This window comes from Ictalurus punctatus, chromosome 13 (genome assembly GCF_001660625.3).
Source record: "Ictalurus punctatus breed USDA103 chromosome 13, Coco_2.0, whole genome shotgun sequence".
NCBI lineage: Eukaryota > Metazoa > Chordata > Actinopteri > Siluriformes > Ictaluridae > Ictalurus > Ictalurus punctatus.
The window spans coordinates 27,181,669-27,196,166 of record NC_030428.2 but is presented as its reverse complement, the minus strand read 5'-3'; the positions used below and the strand labels follow the sequence as shown (position 1 = coordinate 27,196,166).

The 14,498-nt window shown below is 42.4% G+C and overlaps 1 protein-coding gene across 4 annotated transcripts in view; it reads right to left on the bottom strand.

Annotated features, from left to right (window-relative positions):
- mkxa (mohawk homeobox a) overlaps positions 1-9,945 on the bottom strand; it is a 38,788-nt gene extending 28,843 nt beyond the window's left edge. The window contains exons 1-4 of one of the 4 annotated variants that reach the window (XM_053685148.1): positions 9,609-9,945; positions 9,376-9,456; positions 8,229-8,566; positions 4,317-4,476 (exon numbers count right to left, since the gene is read on the bottom strand). In XM_053685148.1, coding sequence (XP_053541123.1) covers positions 4,317-4,476; positions 8,229-8,404 — 336 coding nt within the window. In that variant the 5' untranslated portion in view covers positions 8,405-8,566; positions 9,376-9,456; positions 9,609-9,945. Of the gene's footprint in view, positions 1-4,316; positions 4,477-8,228; positions 8,567-8,971; positions 9,355-9,375; positions 9,457-9,594 lie in introns of those variants that run through there. The other 3 variants (XM_053685147.1, XM_053685146.1, XM_047159297.2) reach the window with 3 other exon arrangements.
- Between the last annotated feature and the right edge of the window lie 4,553 nt (positions 9,946-14,498).

Sequence of the window (14,498 nt, the reverse complement as noted above, 5' to 3'; positions counted from 1 at the left end):
AAAAATACGCAGATTGTCATGCCACAAACAAAAAAAAAAAAACCCCACAAAGTGTAAACTAGTCTGACTGTTACAAAGCACCGACACTGGAGACTCCTTACAGAAGATACCACCATGTCAACGATACGTCTCCGTCAATTAGATTCGTGTATTATTATCTACGTGGAGACGTCCCTGTGAACGAGCTGGTACTATAGAAACGATAACGTACAGTCCCTTCCAAAACTATCGGAACGGCAAGGCCGGGTCAGTCGTCCGTGCTGTAGACCGAAGACGCTTGGGATCGAGTTCAAAAGATGAAAACGAGTAGAGAGATTAGAATTTCAGCTTTTATATCCTGGTGTTTATATGTAGACGTGTTAAAGGGCATAGGATATCGCACATTTCGTGTCAGACCGCCCGATTTGTAGGCGTTTTTCGTTACCCGGGTGTGTCCTGTTAAGAGCGACCGTTTAAACGATAACCGTCTCTGAACAGCTACTCTTGGTTTTAGCCTTCAGTTTCGCCTGTGAAGACTGCATTTGTTGTTAAAAAGGATAAACCCACATGAAGATCAGAGAGCTGTCTATGGGAGAAAAGCGAGCCATTTTGAAGCTGGGGGAAAAAAGAGGGGGAATCAATAAGGCGCTGCATAAACATCGCCTAAAATAAAATGTTTCACGTGATAATTTAGTGCATTCCTTCATAATCACACCCTGCAAACACGACCGGTCAAAACTTTAGACGCACTCATTCTTTATATCCGTTATTATTTCCCCACATTTTTGAATAATAAAAATAATAATAAAGTCATCAAAACTCTGGTGTAACACAGATGGAACGATGGGAATTATGTTGCGATAAAAAAAATCTAAACATCAGAATAGTTTAATATTTTAGCATCTTCAAAGTCGACGCCATTTTTGTCTAGAATTTGCAGAAATGTATTCTTGGCGTTTTCTCGAGCGATTTCTTTGAGGAATTTCCTTGAGATGATTTTTTAAACAGTATTAAAGGAGTCAGTTCTAGTCTAATGGAAGAAATGAACACGTCGGCGCGGTTATATATATATTTTTTTATCTGCGACACCGATTTCGCACGTTTACCCGCACACCTTGAGTAAACATCCTGAGAAACGTTTCGGCCGAGTGTCCACAAACTTTTGACCGGCTGCGTGTATGTGTGTCGCTGCGACCGTGCATTTCGCGCACAGATTGATATAATTCATCGAAGCTACACAACTCTTTCCTGTCGATTAAAAAAAAAAAAAAACTAAATGCGGCGTTAAACCCGAGCGCGTGTTAAAACGTGTTAATGACTGCGATACGAATACGGACGGAACGGATTTCTGACCATCCGAAGTGACAGAGCTCCAGATATGACCTGTGTGCCTGTGCACGTAATTAACCCCGGTGTAGATACGCGAGTGCACACACATCTGCGAACACTCACGCCCGCTGCATATTAATACCACATTAAACCGTCCGAGGTCAAGCGGAGTCGCGGAGCCGTATTTTCGCGCTGATGTTTTTGTTTGTGCGCGCTGTGTAATCACTGAAATACGCACGATTTAACACAGATCGGGTCAGAGCGAGTTTTTACAGGATGACAACATTCACAACAAAAGGCTCTAAAACCTCAGAGATGATGATAAAACTCGGTGATACGCCACATAAATCCACACACACGGGCTTACAACCGAGATTATACCGACTTAAAAGTCCAAAACACACAAATACAAACAACTACGACGTTCAGAAATGACTTCCTAGAAATCCGGAATACATGATGAATTAAAACCGCGCGTCATGTGGAATACAGCCTACATAATACCACGCGAGGAAGCGAGCATCCACGCCGTGGAGCCAGTTAAAGCGGCGCAGCGCGCGCCTAGACGCGGATCGTCTCGCTTATAGCGATACTCACAGCGCCGGGTTAAAGCTGCCGCTGGCGTCTGCGGCGCAGAAACTGACTGAAAAGATCAAAATAACAGTTCGTTTCTTCAGACTGAAAAACAGTTCATTCCGTTAGTTATTTCACAGGAAACGCATGAGCCGTGAAATCCTGCCCGCTCTAAACACACAGCGGGGTGAAGGAGCGCGATAAGATCACATTTATTTCAATGAATTATAACAAATTGTTGATAGAGAGAGAGAGAGTGTGAGAGAGAAATGGAAAGAAAGAGAGAGAGAAAGTAGGGGGAGATAGAGTGGAGGAGAGAGAGAGAGAGAGAGAGAGACAGAGAGAGAGAAAGTAGGGGAGATAGAGAGAGTGGAGGAGAGAGAGAGAGAGAGACAGAGAGAGACAGAGAGAGAGAAAGTAGGGGAGATAGAGAGAGTGGAGGAGAGAGAAAGAAAAAAAGAGAAAGAGGGAAAGAAAGAGAGAGAAAGTGGGGGGAGATAGAGAGAGTGGAGGAGAGAGAGAGAGAGAGAGAGAAAGTAGGGGAGATAGAGAGAGTGGAGGAGAGAGAAAGAAAAAAGAAAGAAAAAGAGAGAGAGAGAAAGAGGGAAAGAAAGAGAGAGAGAAAGTGGGGGAGATGGGGAGAAAGAAAAAAGAGAGAGGGAGAGAAAAATAAAGAGAAAGAAAAAGAGAGATGGAGAGAAAGAAAGAGAAGGAAAATGAGAGAGAGAAAAAGAGGTATAGAGAGAGAGAGAAAGTGAATGAGAGAGAAAGAAAGAGGGAGAGAAAGAGAGAGAAAGTGTGGGAGATGGGGAGAAAGAAAAAAGAGAGAGAGGGAGAGAAAAATAAAGAGAGAGATAGAAAAAGAGAGATGGAGAGAAAGAAAGAGAGAGAAGGAAAATGAGAGAGAAAAAGAAAAAGAGGTATAGAGAGAGAGAAAGAAAGAGAGAGAAGGTGAATGAGAGAAAGAAAGACAGAGAAGGAAAATGAGAGAGTGAAAAAGAAAAAGAGGTATAGAGAGAGAAAGAGAGAGAGAAGGAAAATGAGAGAGAGAGAGAAAGAGAGAGGGAAGGCGAATGAGAGAGAGAGAAGGAAAATGAGAGAGAGAGAGAAAGAGAGAGGGAAGGCGAATGAGAGAGAGAAGGAAAATGAGAGAGAGAGAGAAAGAGAGAGAGAGAAGATGAATGAGAGAGAGAGGAGGAAAATGAGAGAGAGAAAAAGAAAAAGGTATAGAGAGAGAAAGAGAGAGAGAGAAGGAAAATGAGAGAGAGAGAGAGAAAGAGAGGGAAGGCGAATGAGAGAGAGAGAGAAAGAGAGAGAGAAGGTGAATGAGAGAGAGAGAGAAGGAGAATGAGAGAGAAAGAAAGAGAGAGGGAGGGAGAGAGAGTGTGAATTACCTGCGTCTGTGCCGCGTCTCTACTAATAACGAAGACGTGAGTTTACCTGTACGTTACTATGGTTACAGGTGTTCACAGGCAGTGTGTTCATTCAGAACGGTGATTAAACTGACCCGAACCACCTGTGCTACACACGCTTTTTACCTTTTACGCCTTCCAGCCAATCAGAATCGAGTATTCGGACCGACCATGGTATAAAGCCTGATATTTTCCTGTACGATCAGTTGGCACACTTTATTAAGCACGAATGCCGTATGACTTCAAGTGGGGTGACGTAACGCATTCTATCTGTACATCACGTATATAATGACTTATGATCACGTCCATAAACGTGTTATAATTCTTAATAAAAAGACTGCATTACAGAGCGTAACAATCATTTATGAATCGTTAAAAAGAGTGCATTATAAGTGGCGCTTACAGTGCATCACCGGTTCCCAGAATGCACTGCGCACTCGGTTGGGTTTGGTGATAGTAATAATAATAATAATAATAATAATAATAATAATAATAATGAGTTATGAACGCCATAAAGATAGCTATAAAGCGTGACGCATCTTCGTAAGTAATTACAGCAATGTCTGCACTGCCTTACGAACGCAGCACAACACGTGCTCGTGGTGTATTATAGATATGAGCTTCAGAAAAGTGCTTTTAAGCAGCGTGAAGCCACGTAGCGTACACAATAACATCGCTGAGCTTAAAGCCTTTCTAAAATGTTCCTAAGTAGCTTGAAGCCCGCGTGTATGATTTCCTCACGGGGTTTGGTAATAAAACGCGGTGCAGAGTCCCCACCCTGAAGCTGATTAGTTTCCTATAACAGCATGTCCTGGAGTGGTTTATTCCTCCTCCCATGAACGTTGATAATAAACATCCCCTTACAGAAAACGGATCAACATCACCATATCATATTACCATTTTTTAAATGTTGAGCGTTCACGTAACAAGAGCATTAAGAAAATTACATCAACAGATTCTGACCAATCACGATCCAGGATTCAACAGCACCGTGTGTGTGTGTGTGTGTGGTCTCGCGCTCACCTGCACCAGTGTCATCTGGGAGCCGAGTGCGAGGAGGATCTTCTCCGTTTTGGTGGGATAGGGATTGTCACGGTGTTTATAGAGCCACTGTTTGAGCGGTCGAGCCATGTCCTGAAGAGCCTGACGCTTGTGACGAACTTTTCCTCCGCTCTGACGAGACCTGAGAGAGGAAAACATGTCCCAAAATATCCGACATGACCAGGAAAGTGGCTCATTACCCCACACAGACCAGCGCAAGTACACAACAACCTAATCAATCTTTAGGAATTCCCTAAAAAAAACACAAAAAAAGTTTTTATTTTTTATTTAACAATTTTAAGTATTTTTAAGTTTCATTTAGTAAATACTAATAATAATAATAATAATGATAATAATGAATAGTAATTTCATTACAACTGCGCTTGAAATGATCGACTCTTGTTGTTGTTACACAATTTATTGTAGTTTAGATTAAATCCATTCAATTCAAGTGCATTAATGTTTATAAACATAATTACGTAATAATAGCTACAACTACTAGAATAAACTGAATAAGTAGTACAGGAGGAACAACACACTCCGCTCACGATTCGATTCGATATGATTCGATTCGATTCACCACCTTCGCCTCGCGATTTCAATTTGATTCAGTTCTCAGAAAATCTGAATGAAGAAAAAAAAAATTTTGTTTTTTTTGGTTTTTTTTACATTTCTGAATCATAAACAATGCGACGCGATGTCCGTTTGTGTCTGTATACAACTAAAAACCGCTACAAAGAGAGATTTAATATCGTAAACGAACTGGCTCACCCTATATTAACATTAAATGAAAGAATAAATTACTGTATAAACTCTCCCCGAAATTTTACCGGAATAAACAAAGTGTCTGCGTGGAGATGTATCATTACGCCCCTAACACGTACGTAGACACCGTCGTCGCCCGTAACGTCATCAATGAACGAACTCGGGGAAAGAAAATCACGATTCTTAGCTGCACGGAGGTTCGCCGTTTCCTCTCTAAACGTCAAGGGACGCAGAATTCATTTAAACACGCAGAAACCCGAGTCTTTATATTAAACCAGGACGTTCAGAATGTCCTTAATATTACGAAATCTAACAATCCCATGCTTTCATACCGTCTGACGTCATTCCCATACCCGGCACACACGTGAGACACGTTTTACATGTCGCTCTGGAGACGTTTCACAGCCTTTAACTGTAAAATGAACACCGCACACCTCATCAGTACAAATTTATTTCATGGTAATCCAACTATTCGCTACATAAGGCTCATTTCTGGAGTCGGAGAGCTTTTTTTTTTATTCCTGGAGCACAATAGGTCCAAGTTGTTGTTGTTATTTCCAAGCTGATGAGAAGTCAATAATAAACGTAACGTCTTGTAAATAATGGTTGCGATTTCCACCAAGTTTTAAAAACCGACTCCCTAACTATCCTTCTCGATCCTCGCGCCGAGAAGCGCCGTGCGCGTGTCAGAATATCCGACACGCGATGTAGCACGCTATAGAAAGCCGAATCGCGAACAAAAGTTTCAGGCACGTGTAGTGTTCTTGTTAAGAAGCGGTCACGCCGGTGGAGCGTGTGCTCGAGCGTGTGCTCGGAGCGACGCTCTCGACTACAGCTACGATTCTGAAAGGGGGTCCGGGGACCAGCAGGAGCTCGTGAAGCACGGACACGGCGTCTGAGATTATTAATGTCAGTACAGCTGTGGAGCTTCACCACTGAACTGAATAAAGCACAGTAGCTTGGTCATGGTCATCAATTAAACAGTTTTAAACACACTTTTAATTAAAGTTTGTTTTTTTTTTATTGTTTTTTTTTTTTAAAAACTACTCCTTGGACCTCTGGAGGTTCCACCGTTTCGTCTCTAAAGGCATGAAGACCCACGGTATATTATATTAATGTACGGAACTGAATTTGAAAGGAGAACAGTGCTATAGAAATGAAATGTGTTATTATTATTATTATTAATAATAATAATAATAATAATATTTTACTCAAAACGAAGTGGTGTTAATAGGGCGCGATCCAGCTACATTTGAACAGTGGGGTCTTCTGGTTGGAAATGTTCAGGAATAAAAAGCACTTGGTAAATATTTTGGCTAATATCCAAATCATTGGATGATATTAATTTATAAAACACATCTGAGCTACCATTATAAGAGCCATCCTTTTTTCCCTCAGCCTACCAGATAGATAGACAGACAAATAAACAGATGGACAGACAGATATAGATTTTTATTAATAGATAGATAGAATTTTCTTTTCCAATTTCGCCTATGGGAGATCAATAAAGGCACATCTTTACATAGACAGACAGGGAAATGATCGGCATGTAGAGATTAAGCCGCACGTCACATGTCCATCACAACCTTGCGACGGCTTCCCGATCCAGCCACGAGAAGGGTTTCAATACGTTCTTCCTTCGTCAAAGGCGATCTTAAAAGCTACAGATCATTTATATATTTATATATTTACATGCGTTTATTTTCCCCCGCGTACGTACGGAAACGTTTGGGCCGCTCTGTAGATACAGAGATACGGCCGCAGACCTATAAGCGTATAGACCTCCTTCTACTACCAGGTGATGGTTTGAACCTGTAGATGTCACTATGGCACTGCGCTGTCCGTCCGCTTATCTTCCACCGAAAACCTCCACTGCACGTGTAACACATTTCCTGTACCCCAAATCCTCCAAGTTCATGTTCGGCAAAATAATATTTTGCTTGTAACTCAGATATGTATGAACAAGGTGAAAAAAAAGCAACGTTTGCCCTCTCTGTTCTCAATATCAGTGACACACACACACGCAGAGAGAGAGAAAGAGAGAGAGAGAGAGAGAGAGAATGTTTGTATTAATTTTCTTCATTAACTCTGATACTCCCCTGGAGCTTCCACCACTGGCCGTGTCAAAATTCACACACTACTATACGGTGTGTTGAAGTGAGTGACATATAATAACATTTCTACTCTCCTCTGGTGGATATCTGCTCCCGTATAACAGAGAGCACTTGTGATGGTACAAATAAAGACACACACACACACACACACACACACACACACACACACACACACACACACACAGAGAGTAAATACGTTAAGACACAGTTAAGCGGTGATGGATCCAGAGGATATGGGGTTAAAATAAAGTTTTCACTCCCTCACAACAAAAGGAGCCTTGATCGACTGGACCACACGTTACATTCAAGGAAATGTTTATTTATTAGAAACAGACCCAGGTGTGTGTGTGTGTGTGTGTGTGTGCGCATGTTTTAAATATGCTACCAAGCTTATATAGGATGCCAATGAGGCCAAGTTGGTTTAACTCGTGCATGACCCTGGTGTTAGGTAATTTACCAAAAAGAGAGAGAGAGAGAGAGAGAGAGAGAGCGAGAGAGAGAGAGATTTTGTGAATTACGCATTTACAGCGGTGCATGGGGTTTTATTATACGCTGATAAGAAGAGGCCATTTTCATTTCAAGTCCAAGTCAAAGCAGTTCCACAAATCTATGCAGCGTCTCAACGTCTCATTGGAGGAAAAATAAATCGCCGTGAGATTTAAATAAATACACATCACGTGACTGCCTTGAGGATTAAATTAAGTCTCAAATTGAGCTATGTGTCCTCACGATGAGTCTAAATAAATAAATAAATAAACAAATGGTCTGTGATTTGACCTGACCGCATGAACAAACCAGCACGAGTTAAATCGTAAGGAAAGATACCAGCGTCTTAACCAGGTGATGACTTGTGCACCTTTTCCTACGAGCCGATTCGTGCAAACAGGAAACTGGGGGAAAGTGCGACGTTTACAAGTCTTGAATAGTTTTTGTCGATTTTTATTTTTTTATTTTTTAAATTCCAGACACACGTGCACGCTATAGAATGTAGTACCATATGTACGTTGGGACTTACCCTGGTCGTCTGTGTCTCATCACAGAGCTGTCTGTGATCTGGTGGCTCCGGGAGAGGAGATCCGCATGCTGCTCGTCAATCACCTCCAGATAATTCCGGCTGCTCCTCTCCACCTCACTCGCCTTGTCCTCGAACAACACCGGGCTGCTCAGCTTATTAAACACGACAGGGTTCATCTTGGCTCGAGCAGTCCTTGTCCTTGTCCTTTAAAGCGTCCCCTCTCTCTGTGTGTCTCTTCTTCTCTTTGTGTGTGAGTATGTGTGTGTTTCCTGCGTTAAAGGCGTCTGTGCTCCTACTGAAACACGGCTCCGTTACGCGCAGTCCTGATGGCGGCGTTCCTGCGGAGAGAAAAGCGCACAGACTGGATCAACTTCAGCAGTCCCCACACACACCCACCCACACACACACACACGGTACTCATGTAGGTTATATTGTGTGTGTGGGGGGGGAATCTTTCAGGAAATCTGTTTAAACACTAACACACACTCCTGTGCGGTGGTGTGTAAAGTGACAGAACATTTACACACTTCACGCACTGCGAGTACAGCCGAGAACTCACAACATACACACTCAGAAATAAAACACACACACACACACACACACACACACACACACACACACACACTCTCTCTCAGAGAACTAACTGTGCGTTTGTGAAGTTTCATACCTCCTACCTGTGAACATCCGTTTGGTGCTGTAGTGGTGTGTGTGTGTGTGTGTGTGTGATGAGAAATAATTCATACATAGTAGCAGTGGTCCTTGGTGTTCCTTAAAGTGTTTCCAGCTATAACACACGTGTCGTTATGGTACCTGCTGTAGCGAGAGGAGCACGGTACGCTTGGTACCTCAGAGAGCAGGCTGAGGAGTTTCCTCACTTTATTCACACTGACTGCTCTGTTCGTGTTCATCACAAAGCAAACACACGCCGCGGAACACGCACGCGACTGGAAACGCGTCATAATGCACTATAAAGCTACGAATAAGAAAGTTTTTTTTTTTTTTTTTTTTTTTTTTTTTAAACAAAACAAAAACTTTGCAACCAGGTTCCAGGAGGATTTTAAATTCTCCAGTAGGGTTGTTGTTGTTGTTGTTGTTGTTGTGTAACTATTTCGGAGGGGAAAGGTGTTTAAAAGTGATGAATACTCACAGAAACGGCGCGAGTCCACACCGACTTGTAATAAAACATCAAATATAATCCGCACGTGCTGGAGCTTTTCCTAAAACTGAACTGGAAATAAAAAATAATATATATATATATATATATATATATATATATATATATATATATATATATATATTATTATAATTATAATAGTAGGAATAATAATAATAATAATAATAAAGAAATCGCTCGAGCTGGTTTCACCTAATGCGCATCACCTGTGCAGCGGCGTGCCTCCTCGCGCGTCCGTGTGTACGTGTACGTATGTGCGCGCGCGGAGGAAAACTGGTCGGCAGGTTCCCATTCCACACCTCTCTCTCTCTCTCTCTCTCTCTCTCTCTCTCTCTCTCTCACATTGTCGCTCTCCTTTGCGCACCGACACCGATCCTGCAGCGCTGTACAGCAGACCCGCTCCAGCCAAGCCAAGCGCGTGCTCTCTGTTCTCCTTTACGCTTTATCCACGCGCGCCCCGGAACATGAATACCGCAGCCGTGTCGTGTTTCCCGGCCCGCGCGCTCAGGCGGTGAACATAAAGCGCATGCGTTATGCCGGGTTCGCGGCCCCGGTGCAGGAGGAGAAGGAGGAGGAAAAGAAGAAGAAGAAGAAGGAGGAGGAGGAGGAGGAGGAGGTGGATACCGACACGCAGGAAAAGCGCGAGCCCGAGTGTGCGTGTTTTTGGTGTGTGTGTGTGTGTGTGTGTGTGTGTGTGTGTTTTGACTTTTTAATCCGAAACCACATAAAACCGAACTAAATACTGTGTGTCAAAATAGTGCGCTGTTAGGGGTAGCATAGAGACAAGTGTGTGTGTGTGTGTGTGTGTGTTCCAAAAAAAAAAAAAGTGTACTAAAAAGAGAACTGTACCAGGATCAGTAAGGTCAGGTCCACCTTGCAGAACTGTGACCTGGTTAATTATATCACAGTGCAGATTGTGCACATCAACTGTTTAAAATTAAAATAAAATAAAAACTTCCTTTATCTGAGGAGAAGATATTTTACTGACTTAAGCTTGCATTTTGATTTCGGTCTCCAAAAACAAATGGCACAGTATCCTGGATACCCCCCCCCCCCGAAGTTTGTCTTCATGATTCTTCAAAATGCCCCCGAATTGTCTTCACATTAAAGGAACGCACAGTATAAGAGATGAATAAGAATATACTGTAATATTCCAGTCCATCTTTCTGCTTAATGAACACCGACCCTAACCCTCACAGATCCCTTCATATTGCACAAAATTCTCATTTAACTGATGTCATCTAAAGGAACAATAAAGTAGAGGTCTCGTGATTTGTAAATGATAGAACAGACTTTTTACAGGATATCAGTCCGACTGATTAAGTGATTCAATTTCTGCACCGGGAAGACGGAACACACAGATATTCACAAAGTTTGTGATGAAAGACGGGTTGTCTGTTCATGAAAGAATAGATTTTGTGCTTTAAAATTCAATGAAGTTGCTCTGTTTTAAAGGTTTAGTAAAGGCAGGTCATTTCTGACCCTTAGGACTATTAGGGAGTGTAATGTTAAGACTATACACGAGGGTTAAACAACATGTATCCCAAACGACAACATATTCGGGGGAAAAGGATGTAATGTATAGTAATTAATAAGAAAGTGAAGCAGCTTTTTTTAAGCACCTGGTGAATACTGTAAAAAATCAAAAAGGATTTAAGGGACATAATTGGACCGTAAATACTCTTTAGGTTCACTACATTTCAGATCATTGTCAAGTCCAAGAATAGACTGAAGAAGGAATTATTTCTCATCAGACAACAGAGACAAGTCCAAGTACAAATTCCACGACACCGGAGACATGTCCAAGTACAAGTATGGCTACACCAGAGACATGTCCAAGTACAAAATACCACTACACCAGAGACAAGTCCAAGTACAAACACCACTACACCAGAGACAACTCCAAGTACAAACACCATTACAGCAGAGACAAGTCCAAGTACAAACACCACTACACCAGAGACAAGTCCAAATACAAACACCACTACACCAGAGACAAGTCCAAGTGCAAATACCACTACCTCAGACAAGTCAAAATACAAATATCACTAAACCAGAGACAAGTCCAAGCACAAACACCATGACACCGGAGACAAGTCCAAGTCCAAATACAAACACCACTACACCAGAGACAAGTCCAAGTGCAAATACCACTACCTCAGACAAGTCAAAATACAAACACCACTAAACCAGAGACAAGTCCAAGCACAAACACCATGACACCGGAGACAAGTCCAAGTCTAAATACAAACACAACTACCTCTGAGACAAGTCCAAGTGCAAATACCACTACATCTGAGACAAGTCCAAGTGCAAATACCACTACATCTGAGACAAGTCCAAGTGCAAATACCACTACACCAGAGACAAGTCCAAATACAAACACCACTACACCAGAGACAAGTCCAAACACCACTACACCAGAGACAAGTCCAAGTGCAAACACCACTACACCTGAGACAAGTCCAAGTACAAACACAACTACACCAGAGACAAGTCCAAGTACAAACACAACTACACCTGAGACAAGTCCAAGTACAAACACCACTACACCAGAGACAAGTCCAAGTACAAACACCACTACACCAGAGACCAGTCCAAATACAAAACACCACTACACCTGAGACAAGTCCAAGTACAAACACCACTACACCAGAGACAAGTCCAAACACCACTACACCAGAGACAAGTCCAAGTACAAACACAACTACACCTGAGACAAGTCCAAATACAAACACCACTACACCTGAGACAAGTCCAAATACAAAACACCACTACACCTGAGACAAGTCCAAGTACAAACACCACTACACCAGAGACAAGTCCAAACACCACTACACCAGAGACAAGTCCAAGTACAAACACAACTACACCTGAGACAAGTCCAAATACAAACACCACTACACCTGAGACAAGTCCAAATACAAACACCACTACACCTGAGACAAGTCCAAATACAAACACCACTACACCAGAGACAAGTCCAAATACAAACACCACTACACCTGAGACAAGTCCAAGTGCAAACACCACTACACCTGAGACAAGTCCAAATACAAACACCACTACACCTGAGACAAGTCCAAATACAAACACCACTACACCAGAGACAAGTCCAAATACAAACACCACTACACCTGAGACAAGTCCAAGTGCAAACACCACTACACCTGAGACAAGTCCAAATACAAACACCACTACACCTGAGACAAGTCCAAATACAAACACCACTACACCTGAGACAAGTCCAAGTACAAACACAACTACACCTGAGACAAGTCCAAATACAAACACCACTACACCTGAGACAAGTCCAAATACAAACACCACTACACCAGAGACAAGTCCAAATACAAACACCACTACACCTGAGACAAGTCCAAATACAAAACACCACTACACCTGAGACAGGTCCAAGTACAAACACCACTACACCTGAGACAGGTCCAAGTACAAACACCACTACACCAGAGACAAGTCCAAGTACAAACACCACTACACGAGAGACAAGTCCAAATACAAACAACTACACCTGAGACAAGTCCAAGTGCAAACACCACTACACCAGAGACAAGTCCAAACACCACTACACCTGAGACAAGTCCAAGTGCAAACACCACTACACCAGAGACAAGTCCAAGTACAAACACCACTACACGAGAGACAAGTCCAAACACCACTACACCAGAGACAAGTCCAAATACAAACAACTACACCTGAGACAAGTCCAAATACAAACACAACTACACCTGAGACAAGTCCAAGTCCAAACACCACTACACCAGAGACAAGTCCAAATACAAACAACTACACCTGAGACAAGTCCAAATACAAACACAACTACACCTGAGACAAGTCCAAGTGCAAACACCACTACACCAGAGACAAGTCCAAGTGCAAACACCACTACACCAGAGACAAGTCCAAACACCACTACACCAGAGACAAGTCCAAGTACAAACACAACTACACCTGAGACAGGTCCAAGTACAAACACCACTACATCAGAGATGTTGTAAATTAGCAAAACACACATTTTCCTTAAATATGTCTTTCATCTTCCACAAGTCCTGCAGTTCTCTTGTATGTAACACGGCACATATTGTCATAAATGAAGTATAGTCATGAGGATGAGTAGACTGATTAAATTAACGAGAGATCATTCTGAGAGAATGGGAACAGGAAGTACATGGATGAGAGAATGCATAGTGCTGGTGCATGAGAAGCTTAGGTGTGTGTGAGAGACTCCATTAGTCAGAGACTCATTCAGATGCAATAAACAATTACCAACTCTTTGTGGAAAAATATAAATAATTGATGCACAGTGGGTTTTAAACTGTAACCTGATTACACAGGAAAATCCCAGCCGCGGTGCAGAACATCTGATCTGAAATACGAGCCACGGCTGATTAAGTTTAGGCTGAACTGAGATTAACAGGTGTTCAGGAGAGATAAGCCATGAGGTTGAGATTGCAATGTCAGAGATAATTAAGTGATATCCTGCGTAAATGTTTGCACCTTGCTTTGAGATTTGATAGCAGAAGGAAATCGTGACATGTTTCACATCATTTTAGTCCGCACCCCTTTAGGTTCCCCTCGACCGAAAGTTCCCCTATACAGGCTGTTGCTGATGACGTGATGAGTTAAATCAGGAGTGCATCTCAATCAGATAGCAACTGAAATAGTTCAGCACACTGAATGCTTCAAGCGGTTTCCCCAAATTCAACTGAAAATACAACTTATAATGACTTCTCCAGTCTCAGAATTATTCACCCCCTTCATGGCGAGCATCTTTAGTACTTAGTGGAGCACAGTTTTACTGTCATGACCTGCTGTAAACAAGATGCAGAGCCAGACACCAGCTTGTGGAAACGTTCCTGAAGAATCTTCTCCTGTTCCTCATGAGCAATGGAGTCCAGTTCAGTAATATTCTTGGGTTTGCGTGCTGCGACCGCCGCCTTCAAATCCCACCAGAGATTTTCTATGGGGTTCAAGTCAGGTGACTGTGATGGCCCTGATGAATCTTCCAGAACGTCTTCTGCAACCAAGCCTTGGTGGAATTTGAGGTTTGCTTGGGATCATTGTCTGTTGGAAGA